The 13288-nt window shown below is 37.1% G+C and overlaps 3 protein-coding genes across 4 annotated transcripts; 2 read left to right on the forward strand and 1 right to left on the reverse strand.

The window, feature by feature from the left end:
- Nucleotides 1924-4551, forward strand: LOC109720386 (autophagy-related protein 8C-like). 2 transcript variants are annotated; one of them, XM_020247453.1, is made up of 6 exons: nucleotides 1924-2045; nucleotides 2165-2215; nucleotides 3358-3413; nucleotides 3527-3579; nucleotides 4013-4131; nucleotides 4212-4551. In XM_020247453.1, the coding sequence occupies exons 2-6, from the start codon at nucleotides 2179-2181 to the stop codon at nucleotides 4304-4306; spliced, it is 360 nt and encodes a 119-aa protein (XP_020103042.1). In that variant the 5' UTR covers nucleotides 1924-2045; nucleotides 2165-2178; the 3' UTR covers nucleotides 4307-4551. The 2 variants fall into 2 exon arrangements, with proteins under 2 accessions (XP_020103042.1, XP_020103043.1); XM_020247454.1 differs by having other exon boundaries at nucleotides 1975-2071.
- LOC109720385 (lactoylglutathione lyase-like) lies at nucleotides 5008-8911 on the reverse strand. The gene is made up of 9 exons (XM_020247451.1): nucleotides 8760-8911; nucleotides 7689-7835; nucleotides 7465-7589; nucleotides 7102-7166; nucleotides 6795-7007; nucleotides 6391-6438; nucleotides 6142-6249; nucleotides 5913-6065; nucleotides 5008-5305 (listed from the first exon to the last, which is right to left on the reverse strand). Exons 2-9 carry the CDS (start codon nucleotides 7808-7810, stop codon nucleotides 5261-5263), a joined length of 879 nt encoding a protein of 292 aa, XP_020103040.1. The 5' UTR covers nucleotides 7811-7835; nucleotides 8760-8911; the 3' UTR covers nucleotides 5008-5260.
- Nucleotides 10443-13242, forward strand: LOC109720384 (aminomethyltransferase, mitochondrial). The gene is made up of 3 exons (XM_020247450.1): nucleotides 10443-11105; nucleotides 11807-11925; nucleotides 12489-13242. The coding sequence occupies exons 1-3, from the start codon at nucleotides 10530-10532 to the stop codon at nucleotides 13033-13035; spliced, it is 1242 nt and encodes a 413-aa protein (XP_020103039.1). The 5' UTR covers nucleotides 10443-10529; the 3' UTR covers nucleotides 13036-13242.

Consider the following 13288-nt stretch of genomic DNA (forward strand, 5'->3'; position numbering starts at 1 on the left):
CCCTAATATTTTGACTTCTTATACAAGTTTAGTATTTAGTATTAATTACTGTGTAAGTGTGGTATTGCTGTACATTTTTCAAAATGTTGGTCTTATAACTACAACTCTTGTACATGTTGGCAGCTTATAACACCGAGTATAATTAATTTAAACATGTTGTTTAACAATATGATGACGTGCAACACTTTGTGAGTTTGGATTTAGGACTCATTTTCCAACAGCCCTTTGTAAGCATGTTAAACAACCATAAGATTGATCTTTAAATCCTTTTTTTTTTTTTTTGATAGAAAGATAGCATGCTACATGCTTCATTCATTAGGTAAATAAACTTAGCTACATAGGGTGAGATAGCGAGGGCCTCAGGAAGACGACTAAACGAAGGAGAAAGGAACTAAAAGAAGAACAAAAAAGAACAACAAAGAACTACAACAAACGTACCCGACTCTGCAAAAATCGGCCCACTTTTTTGCTAGAACTCCAATACGATGAGCAGTAGAGATAGCATTCGTGGGTATGTTTCGAAAAATAACATTATTTCTTTCGCATCAAATCGTCCACCAGATAGCCACCACAAGGATTCGAGGCTTCAAAGTGTCAATCTGTGACTCTCTCCTCACCAGCTCTTTCCAAACGAACTTGGCGTCCTCGCATGACGGGTAGACGTAGGGCGCCTCTTGAATGGAAATAAAAAAGAACTTGCTTCCTACGCCACTTTAAATCCAATTTTGATGTTAAGTTTCAACTTTACCTTGAATTTAGAGTCAGAATTCAAATTATACAAATTGAATGTACTATATATATATATTGGAAAACGCATTTCAACTTTGAATTTGTTGAGGGCTTCGTAGTTTTAAGGAAAGAATCAATAATTAATTCTCCTGTAAAAAAAAATTAAAATTTAAAAGATTGAAAAATAGAATCAAAATGGCCTCTAATTCAGGTATTATTGTATGAGCTCTCGGTTAGACCTTTTTTTAATTTTTTTTTTTTCTTTCCCGGGTCTGTTTAAAGGATGGGCTGGGCCAAAATTTCATTTGGACCGAACTTTGTTATTTGGGCGAAAACTTATTTAAGAAATTAAATCCCAGACCAATAGATCTGAAGTCCTATTAGCAATTTTTAAAAGGCCTAATAAATAAACATATTGGGCCCCCAAACTCCTAGGCCTAATCTAGTGGGCCATGATAAGGTGTAATCTTTTAGTCTTGGGTTAATTTTATGTGAAGTTAGGGATGCAAATAGATCCAGGTTGATGGGGCTCCGGCCCTAATCCGCCCCAAATGGAACAATAAGTGGAAACGAAAAATATAGAAAAATATAACCCGCCTCGAATCCACCACAATCCACCAAATAAATAGAGCAGGAGGTGGGAGATCATTTTCTTCCTTCAATACATTCCAATTCGTTAAAAATTCGCTCCCGCTCCGATCCACCCCGAATGAAGCAGTAAGTGAGAGCCAAAAATAAAATAAAAAAATAATATGTCCTGAGTCTGCTCCGCCCTAATAAGAAATGGAGCAGGAGGTGGGGGAACCCTCCCGCCCCTAGATTTGCAATGTTTGCATCCCTATGTGAAGTGCCCTTTTGATTCCACTGTTGTAACCGGGTCCTTGTACTTTTTTTCTGAACATTTTAATCTCAAAATAATTTTTATTTAGAAATATATTTAATTAATAATTGCCAGTTTTCAGTCTTATTTTCTGAAATAATTTGCCTACCTCAGTTACTTCACATTGAGTAAAAGAGAACGTAAAATCAGATTTTTATTTTTTTTTTAAAAAAATTCACCAGTAATATACAAACTTCAGAGATTAATACATTCAAATAAAAAAAAAATAGGGATTGATTTGCAATATTATGATTCTACAGGGACTTAACATATACATTTTACCCTGTAGGCTGTAGCTTTTATTAAGGTACCGGACTACCGGCCCGTTTCTTTCTTTATACTTTTCCTTGCGTCGTTAACCAACCCTAATCCCTACCCCGAGACTCTCGCATCTTATATCGATCGATCGATCGATCTCTCCTCTTCGGCGCTTCGGGTTTGTGATCGTATCTTCTAATTAGGGTTGACATTCGATCGATCTTTGATCGATTATGAGTTTTTTTTTTTTGTTTTTTTTTCTTTTTGGTTAATTCGGTTCTCTGCGTTGGATTGCAGGGAAAAGGGAATCCATGGCGAAGGGCTCGTTTAAGTTGGACCATCCTCTCGGTTTGTGTCTCCCCAATCCTTCACGTTTCGCCTTGATATAGAAGAAAATTAGGGTTTTTGTTTTCTCTTGTGTTTCTGTTTTTTATATTTTATTATATTAGATTTTGGGATTTATTGGGCCCGTTTTGTTTAAATTAAAATTGGTGAGCAATCTTTGACTATCAATAGATCGGCGAGTTTCGCTGTTTAAGAGCAAGATTAATCTTTTGGACTTATATCGTGAGGTTAATTTCGGTATAAGAATCATAACAATTTTCAGGGTTCTTTTTATATAATTTATTTAAACATGGATTGTTTGTGACGTATGGATGGTTTCTTGTTTGAAAACATGTTAGAAGGGAAACCATGTGATGGGCATTGTGGTTGCTGTTTAAGATGTGTAGTCTTGGTTAATTCATGTGCTTGGTATGCGTGCAGTGTGATATAAATAATGATCTATTGGGGACTGTTGTGGGAAAAGCTGAAATTAGAAAAATTTGAACTAACTAATTAGAGTGTGTTGAAGGATATATAGCATATCTCGAGTTTCAACTATTGTTACTCGTACAACACGGTGTTAGATTACTGTTTGAACTAATGATCCTATGCTCTCTCAATGTATATATATTTTGTTCTTCATATATATTTGGGGATATACTGGCGAATGTAGGAATTAATTTCAGGTATTTACTGAATTTTTCTTAGGATTAACATGGAACTGCTTTATGTGGATGTGAATGCATAGGCATTTTTAGAAAAGGCATCTTTGAAGCTATATTTATGGGACTCCTTTTTTCTTCCGACCTATGTATTTTTTCTTGTTCTGCTCTTATTAACTCATCTGAGGCAGCTGTTCTATTAATCTGAAACCTTCAAATTCTTCTTGTTGGAATTTTGCCATTGATGATAATGCAACTCGAATGTTTTTTTTTTTTTGTTTCTCGTCGACATTCTCCATATTCTTCTAATTGTCACTTTATGAAACCTCTAGAAAATACAGCGAGTTTGAGTTTGTATTATTGTGCTCTCTTCATTAACTCTAGCATGGTTCGCTCTTTGCCAAAGCTTGTTGACTCTGACCTTGGATTGTCATGGTTTTTTGTGTAATGACACTGTTATACTCTACTGGCACATTAAACATATGTTGTTAACCGATACTGTAGAGAGGAGACAAGCAGAAGCTGCCCGCATCCGAGAGAAGTATCCTGATAGAATTCCTGTGAGTAATTTCTGTTTCTTCTTTTTTCTTGTCGTGCCTTACATGATTTATATTGTTGTATTATTAGTCATCAATACGTTCTAATTTTATTTCATTTTCCACATAATATATAGGTGATTGTTGAGAAGGCTGAGAGAAGTGAAATACCAGATATTGACAAGAAGAAGTAAGTTCTCAGCCAATTGTCCCTTTTATATCTCAAAGTGCTTATCTTTCAATATACATTCTAAATTAATTTAAGAGTAGAACCATAGAACCCGGGGAAACAATTTGTGGAATGTTGCATCCATATGTTTGTATTCTATACATTTATTGAAACTTCATATATATCAAGTTCAATATTTGCTTGAGTTTACCAATGGGATTGCTTATTTCTTGAGTGTGATTGGCTAAATAACTTGTGCTGTTTATTGACCTTCCTTGTCTGTTGCTTTCGGCATATTGGCAACATAGCTGATTAACTTAATTCAGATATATAGTTTGAAGTATGTAAAAACATCCATTGAAGAAACAAGTGTGTAGCAGATGTATATATGCATACTAGCGTGTGATATCAGTAACAGATGATCATTCTATAACCTAATTCCTTGGCGGTGCAGGTACTTAGTTCCTGCAGATCTTACGGTTGGACAATTTGTATATGTTGTCCGCAAAAGGATTAAGCTAAGTGCAGAGAAGGCCATATTCATCTTTGTGAAGAATACCCTCCCTCCAACAGGTCAGTTGCCCTGAGTTTGCTACCCTAAAAATAAACTTACGAGTATTTTTGACTCATGCCACTTAATTTTTGTTGTTCAGCGGCAATAATGTCCGCAATCTATGAGGAGAACAAGGATGAGGATGGTTTCCTATACATGACTTACAGTGGGGAGAATACCTTTGGAGCCGTCTAAGGTGATGCAGGAAGTCCCTGTAAATAAGGCTTGAAATAATTGTGTACAGTTTCGTCTTTTTCGTATTTAGTCTAGCTTTGTTCGAAGTGCGATATGTCATTAGTATGATGATTGATGGTCAGCTAGTACAATTGTCAACTGTCTAACCACTGCTGTTCTAATTTTATATCTTCTCTTGTTCTAGTACCCTCATGGATCTTCCATTATCATGTTATAGGATTATTCCTGGTTCTGTGTTGGTAGTATTTTTACAACGTTATCAAAATGATTTTAATAAAGTATCTTTATCAAATTTGTTGATGATTTTATCAAATTTCATACTTCGAAATATATATTCAATCCATTCTCAAACAAATAGTTGCATTGTATTTGCAAAGTGAGAAATACCTACAAGGAAAAGCCGTCGATCATCCATATCTGTAAGCATCCTGACTAATACCTAGTAAAAATACTTCCCTAGTATTTTTTACAATACATAGTAAATAATTGATTGCAACACAAATATTTGCAAGTATTTTTCAACACAAATTTGATTGACAAAGGATTAACTAATAGTACTTACAATACATGGTAAAAATATTTAAGTACAAGCTTGCGAGTATTTTAAAGTAGATCGTGAAAGCAACTGTAAGTAGAACCTGGTGTAAAGTGGAGAGATGGTTGGTGCAACAAAGAGGGCTTTAATTTCATACAAAGTAATGAAAACATTCTGAAGAACAGGCGAACACATTAGTGAAATATCTGTACAATAAGCACCCCACAAGGAATATGAAACGAAAGGCATAGTATTGTATTAACCTAGTAAAATAAGTAACAACATCCCACAGCATTAGCATATCGCATCCAACAAACAGTGAAGCTTTTATTACATGATTTTTAGTCCGATAGATAGGCTATCTCGTCCGCGCATATACAGGAAAGCAGTTCTTAGGGCATTATTATTTTCACTACTAATCACGCCTCTAGCTCCTTGAGGAAGTCAGAGTGGTCAACCAGAACCTGTACACCACAAATACCGCATCAACAATACATTTCCAACAATCCAATTTATTAGCTTCTTTACGAAAGATGAGTGTTCAGCAAACATGGAAAGATTGTACAACAGTTGCTTCCCACCTTCAAGGGCTCGTTTAGCTAGCTTAGGTTTGCTGAAAAAAATACTTTATGAGGAGAGCAGTTTGAATAGGCATTAGTACCCATTTTTTCCCACTTAAAAGTCCTCGAAACAATATTTTACTGCAGCAAATGCAAAAGCTTCGGATGGGAGCTTCCGCCAGGCTAAAAGCTCATGTCAGCTTTGCCACAGCAAAAGCTCCATGATTTAATCTAGAAGATTTAGTTACAGCAGCTTCTCATGTTTCAGCCCAAATTCTGTTGCTGAAATTGGTTGGTGTTGATTACAGACCATTACTCCAAAAGTAAGAGACTGTAGCTTTTCATATTTTATCTTCTCCTCGTAATAATACAATAAGAAAAGCAATTTTCACAACATGGGTTATCTAAGTATAACTCTGCTGTTCCAAACACTGAACAACAGTTAATGTTCATATCACTATTTTCCGAAAGAACTTCTTAACAGTTCAAACCCAAAAGAGGAAGGCCTTACCACTTTCCAGCCATCTGGATCAAGGAAAGAGGTGATTTTCGTATTGATTCCTGGGATTGGTCCAGGCTGTCTTGTAATTTTTCCTCCCAGTTCTTTAGTAACCAAATCCACGACTCGAGCACTTTTATAAACATCTTCAGTGCTAATAGCGACCTAGCAATAAATATAGCTAAAATAAGGGACCATTTCAAAAAGCTTCAACAATTTACCATTCAGATTATAGTACAACCTGAGCATACGCATTGCCTTTAGTATACTCTGTGACACCATAGTTGTATGTCAACTCCAGAACGGTTGTCTCATACTCGTCAGCATAACCCATCATGGCAATTGTATACTGCGCAAGTTTATTGACCAGTTATTAGTCACACCAACTGGAGATGGGGCTAAAACTAATACATTTGCCGGAAATAAGAACTCATTCTAAATCATGAAAAAGAATAGGACTGTTTGCAAAAGTCAATGAAAACTCTCTTACCTTATAGTCAGGATTGTCTTTTTTCCTCAGTAACTTCATCCCACAGGCCTGCATGAAAGTAGACGTATTCATAAGCTTAAAATAATTTAGTTACTGCTGATCAAGCAAGCTCCAAAATAACCCAAAAAGATAAAATGAAGATGAAGGTAAAATAGTAGCAGAAAATATTAGGAAATTAGAAGAACAGAAAACAAACACTGTATCGCCTAACAGTGCAGAAGAAATATAAATAGTCCCACAATTAATGAGAAACCCCATGCTTTATTTCCCTGAGATGCAGGCAAAAAGCCAACATTTTTATCTGCGTACTAATCATCAAGAGAGAATACACATACAACAATATTTGAGGGGATTTTTCTGTAATTCAGCCTTAGAAAAATTTAAACTAAATGGGCATTCATTACCTTTTCATAAAACTTGATGGAGCGCTCAAGGTCACCTACACGAAGCATAACCTGACAAAGAGGCTCAGGAGTTGGACCCCTCTGAATTAGCTCAAATATGTAGCCATCAGGGTCTTCCACAAAAGCGATAACCGTCGTTCCTCCTTTAACAGGACCAGGTTCGCGAGTAACTTTGCCACCCTTTGCCCTGACATCTTCGACCAATTTATAAACCTACAGTTTTATCATAGTTTTCTTTTAAAGCATGTAGGTGGTGCATGCAAGAGAATGAAAAATACTGTGATACAGCAAGATAATTTATGCTCACATCTTCAGTTGCAATGGCAAAATGTCCAAAGCCTGTTCCTATATCATATTTATCGACTCCATAATCTGCAAAACAAGATAAGAACAATACAATTTTAGAAATGATGGAAATCCTATAAAAGCAAACACATATGTACATGTCCAAGACGACCATGCAGCAATTATGAAAGTTTGCAAAGAAATATATTCTGGAGGATAAAGTGGACTGACTTCATTTATGTACAAGTAACATGCAGTTAACAATTCACCAATATGGAGGCAGTTTGTGCTTTAATATAGCTCTAAGATAATATTCTAAAAGCGTTAAAAAGAAAACTAATTTAGCAAGAAGAGAAAACCATAAACTGGGGTGCTGGGGAGTTACTATAAGTCAATTCTAACGCAAAATGAGAGTCCTCGGGCCCAAATCCAAGAAATGCATTTGAATATTTCTCCTCGGGAACATCTCTTTTCCTCAGCAGTTTCATCCCAAAACATTCAGTGTAAAATCTAATAACAGTGAATAATTGAGTCAGCATTGTGAATTACTACCATATCTCACTGCAAGGAAATGTAAAGAGAATTAAATTTAAACAGAAATAAAATTACTTTATGGTGCGATCCAAATCACCAACACGATAAACAGCATGTAAAAATCGCCGCTTGTCTTTCTGAACCCATTCGAGCAAATTCTCACTTCCAGCTGTTTCACCTTCTGATCCAGATGCCATATCCAGGTATTGCTTTTATATGCTACTGTTTAAATTCAGTTGAAAAAGGTAAATGTCAGTAATCTATGCAGTGAAACAAGATCGACAACAAAGTAATAAAACAGGATTCCTTCTTATTTTTCTTTTTTTTCTTCATTTTTTCCCAATAAAAAGAACTGCGTTATGCTCCTTATTGCCCATTTAGAAGGTAACAAAAAGACAATCTACAATTGTAAGTGCAGAACCATAAGCTAGGACGAACCAAATTTGAAATGTAAGGATTTGAAGACCATTGAGTCCATTGACATGATAAACCACCAAATCAGAACATTACATGGCGACAATCACAATCTTGTATGGTACAATCAACTGGATACTAAAATTCATCTCAAATAGTGCAAGTAATTTAGCTTAACCCATGCAACTACAACAGCTGTCCTATAAAACCCTGACTAGAAATCAACCCTTGTTTTCCAGCTACTTTTCCTGCCGTCATACACAAATTGAGGCGATGAATCCTTAACTACTAGTAACTCACAGTACTCTGTAGCTTAACTTTTTTTTTACTGAGAAACAAATCTTATTTATCCAAACCTCAAAAGTCAAAACCCTATCAAAATTACTACTGATGTTTCAGTTCATCTAGCTCTTAACAAAAATCAAATCAAGTATAAGAACCCCCTAAAATCAGAAATTTTTCACAGACTAAATTCGATATCTCGTCAATCCAAAGCATCAAAATCCCCATACACCTAACTATACCGGTCGATTCTGCGCTTCGTCTATCTAGGGTTTTGAGATCCCAACCCAAACTCCCATTCCAAACCATTTCCTCGACTACAAAGTGATAATTCTACAAAGATGTATGGATCGCCGGATTACGAAGCTCGATCTAAAAGAGAACGAAGAAGAAAAAGGATCGAGATCTATCGAGAGAGAGGCTAGGGTTAGGGATTCGATTCGCTCTTACCAGAAGAGAAAGGGGTAGTGTTGTCGACTCGACGACGATCCGTGCGCACACGCTCACTCGCTTTGCTCCGCTCTCTCCGCAGTGTGTGTGTGTGTGTGTGTGTGTGTGTGTGTGTGTGTGTGTATATATGTGTGCGGATTTGTACAAGAAGGTTCCAGAGAGTCGCGGTTACTTGGCATCTGTTTGTATTTGACTTTTCTTTTTGTTACTTTTAGTACCAACTTTTGCTAATATTTTATTTTGTTTATATTTATTTTCTAAATAAATCAATACACAGTGAATTTTATAAATATATAAATCACTCAATTCCATTATTAATTTTCATTAAATTTACTAGTGGAAAATTGACTCGGACTTTAGTTTAGCATTTTTTTTATATATATAAAAACTCGATGAGAGTGATTTGACACATTTGTAAAATTTTTACAGAACTTTTAAATTACAAATTTTTAATTTATTTATGACAGTACTTAGACGATAAATACTTCGTTTATCCATTTATTTATAGAATTTTATATGTCTAAATTATGTACACGTATAAACATATATATTAATTATAACTTCGTGAATAGTTCCTGAACTTCTAGTCGAGTTTTATTGCAGTTTCAAATTTTTAATTTTCATATTAAAATTTAGTAAATTATTAACTTCAAAAATATCCCAAATATTTAATAGTGTTTTATTTTAGTTCTTAAATTAAAAATTATTGTTTGCAACTAGTTCATACACTTGTTTTTAACACCATCAATTCGTCGTTTTTTTATACATCTCATTATTTCAATTCAGATATTACGTGTTTATATAAAGAAAAAATTATAATTTAATGGATAGGCAAAAAATATGCAGTGAAAGAAATCGTTAATACGTGATATAGAGATGCATTGAGTGTAGGCAATAATTTATCATCTAACAAGAGTTTAAAACTACAACATAAGATTGAAGTAGATTTTTCAATAAACTAAAATTTAAATGAAAATTATTTTTTCTGTTATTTATTTATGTAGCGTTAGTTTAGTAAAAAATAAATGACGTAATAATTAGTTGCACAAAAATCTTTTTATTTTTTTAGTAATTAATTTCGATCTAAGTTTAGGCTGTTATCTAGAATTTAAATATTGATCAAAAATAAATTATGATAAATGAAGCAGCAAAATTGAATATTTATGATTTATGATAAGAAATTACTTCATCACTCTTATTTTTCATTAAATATACAGACGGTAGCTGAACGGTGAAATTTACCCAATCTGCAGCACACAAATTTCGATATATGTATTTCTCACTGTTGATTTACGGTGTACACGCACTCTAGTGTGTTATGTTAGATGTAGCCAAAGGTCGAGCAAACAATAACAATAATAACAACGAGCTCAATCATCTCTCCTCACTTAAAGAAACCAGCATTTCTGTCCTATAATGGAAGGTCATAGATCAAGTTATGCTCGAAATGACGTGAGATCGTATGGACTGAATTATATTCGAAATAATGTGATTTTGATTAGATTGAATCGCAATCAATATATGTAAATATTATATCTATATGCTTTAAATAAATTAATTATGTATTTTTAACTAAGGAGCGCGATCACCTCCACCCACTACCCATCCCCTCCGCTCCTCCTCATCGCCCCAGGAATCCTCCTCCACCCACCCCCCACCCTCAATCTCCTTCCCCCTCGTCCCCACACCACTGCTATATATTATACCCTATCCCCACACCGCTCTCCTCTCACCAACCCCCCCTCTCTCTTTCTCTCCATCTACGCCACAATGCGAGGAGGAGGAGGTGGTTTGTGGCAACTCACCCAATCGCTCCTCACCCGGCGCATCGCCGCCGCCACCAAGGCGCGCCGCCCCTTCGCCACCGCCGCCGCCGCCGCCGAGGCCGAGCTCAAGAGGACGGCGCTGTACGAGTTCCATGTGGAGCACGGGGGGAAGATGGTGCCCTTCGCCGGGTGGAGCATGCCCATCCAGTACAAGGACTCCATCATGGACTCCACCCTCAACTGCCGCGCCAACGGCGGCCTCTTCGACGTCTCCCACATGTGCGGCCTCAGCCTCACCGGCCGCGACGCCGTCCCCTTCCTCGAGAAGCTCGTCGTCGCCGACGTCGCCGCCCTCCGCCCCGGCACCGGCACCCTCACCGTGTTCACCAACGAGAAGGGCGGCGCCATCGACGACTCCGTCGTCACCAAGGTCAAGGACGACCACGTCTACCTCGTCGTCAACGCTGGGTGCAGGGATAAGGATCTCGCCCACATCGGGGCGCACATGGAGGCGTTCAAGGCCAAGGGAGGGGATGTCGCGTGGCACGTCCACGATGAGAGGTCGCTCCTCGCTCTCCAGGTTCGCGATCTATCGACCTTTGTTTCCGCAAACTTGTTCTTTTTTATTATTATTATTTGAATTGATTCCGTTATGATACTTGGATCGGAGTGATCGTAAAAGGTGTAGATTTGTATGAAAATCGGGTTGCTCTGCTGTGTTCTTCTTGTGCCAGATCTGTTTGATGAAATGCTGTAGAGGCGATTGCTTGCCTGTGAGGAAACAAAATTTTGATTTTGGTGATTTATATCAGAGAATTCAGTAAAATCTGGTGCCTTGTTGTATGCTAATATTGAGATACTTAATAGCGGCCGGTTTGTAATCAGCTCATTAGATGGAAGTTGTATTGCAGTGTGGTTTCTGTATTGTAGTGGATCTGATTGATGAAATGCTGCAGTGGATCGTAGAAGTCCTAGTTACTAGTCTCAGAAGCAGTTTATTTCGGTGTACTTGGCCTATGGTTTTAGAAAATTTAAAAATGAATTGATAGAAATGGGAAAGTGCTGGACTCCTGAATCCATGATGCTGCTTCTATGATGTTGGACTCTCTGCTGTGAAATTGTGCTAAAACAAATTGTAGTTGGATATATGATGGAAATGAAAGAGAATCAGCTGTTCATTGTATAACATCTTTACTTCCAACATTTGTCCTTTTTATGTAGATTGGTCTATCTCCTCTGAATCTTGTTAATAGCTCAATACCTTTTGGCGAATGTGAACAGGGTCCCCTTGCTGCGCCAGTGCTTCAAGTGCTGACGAAAGAAGATTTGAGCAAAATGTACTTTGGTGAATTTAAAACATTGGACATCAATGGTTTCCCTTGCTATCTCACGAGAACCGGGTATGTCTGGTTCATTTCTTTGAAACATTTTACCTTTGATTTCACTGGAAATGGATAGGTTTTTTTCCTTAAGACTAAGTTACACATTGTAGGCTTTCTTACAGTTTTTTTTTTTTTTCTTCATGTTAACCATCCGGTGCACATTTTTACCTAATTACTTTGAAGGTCTAAGACCACTTCCACTCTGCTTAGTAATTGTGATGAATGACTTAAATTTTTCTATTTTTTATTTTGTGATGTCGAAAGTTAAACACATGCTTTCACTGGTGAATCCTTCTATAGATAAACCTGTTCCATAAAGAATCAAATAATCCCTTTACATTCTTTACTTTTCAATCTCAGTTTTTCCAAACTCAAAAGGCTTGATGTACACATTCAAACTTCTTGGCATCCTCGGCGTTTTGGGAGGATACGAATTATTATATTGCGTTAATTTCTAACCTTTTCATGATAGCCAAGAGAAGAATATTTGTGCAATATCCTCGTCTCAATCGCTATAAAAGTATTTCTCCTGTACTTCTTAAGCTTCTAACTCTTGTCAATATATTTCATGAAAATTGTAGGTACACTGGTGAAGACGGCTTCGAAATTTCCGTCCCCTCGGAAAATGCTGTCGACCTTGCGAAAGCAATCCTTGAAAAATCTGAAGGTAAGGTTAGGCTAACCGGCTTAGGAGCACGGGACAGTCTCCGGCTTGAGGCTGGCCTCTGCTTATATGGAAATGACATGGAACAACACATAACTCCGGTTGAAGCTGGTCTTTCGTGGGCCATTGGTAAGAGACGGAGAGCTGAAGGCGGCTTTTTGGGTGCTGATGTCATCCTCAAACAACTTGAAGAGGGGCCCAAAATCAGACGGGTTGGATTTTTCTCATCTGGCCCGCCCCCACGAAGCCACAGTGAGATCGTGACAAGCAGCGGGGAGAATATTGGCGAGGTGACAAGCGGAGGGTTTAGCCCATGCTTGAAAAAGAATATAGCGATGGGGTATGTCAAGTCGGGTTTACATAAGCCTGGGACAGAGGTTAAGATTGTTATCCGGGGAAAGCCGTATGATGCAGTTGTCACTAAGATGCCGTTCGTTCCGACTAAGTACTATAAGCCATCTTAGACCATGAAGATGCTTGTTGTTTATGATGTGTTAAGGGTGGTGTAATCCAGCTGCTGAAGAATTTCTCGCTGAATTCGGAAGCAGTTTTCCTGCTCTTATTTGCTAATAATTGTTTTTCCTTTTGGTGTTTCTCCTAATGTTGACTTACTGAAAAAAGCATTCTATTTATGCTTCTGAGAATGAATGTCTGTGTCCTTCCTCTTTTCATTCTGGAGAGCACATTGTGTATTACTTTATATTCTTCTTATCATCT

The sequence above is a fragment of the Ananas comosus genome, linkage group 14 (genome assembly GCF_001540865.1).
Source record: "Ananas comosus cultivar F153 linkage group 14, ASM154086v1, whole genome shotgun sequence".
In the NCBI taxonomy this organism is placed as follows: domain Eukaryota; kingdom Viridiplantae; phylum Streptophyta; class Magnoliopsida; order Poales; family Bromeliaceae; genus Ananas; species Ananas comosus.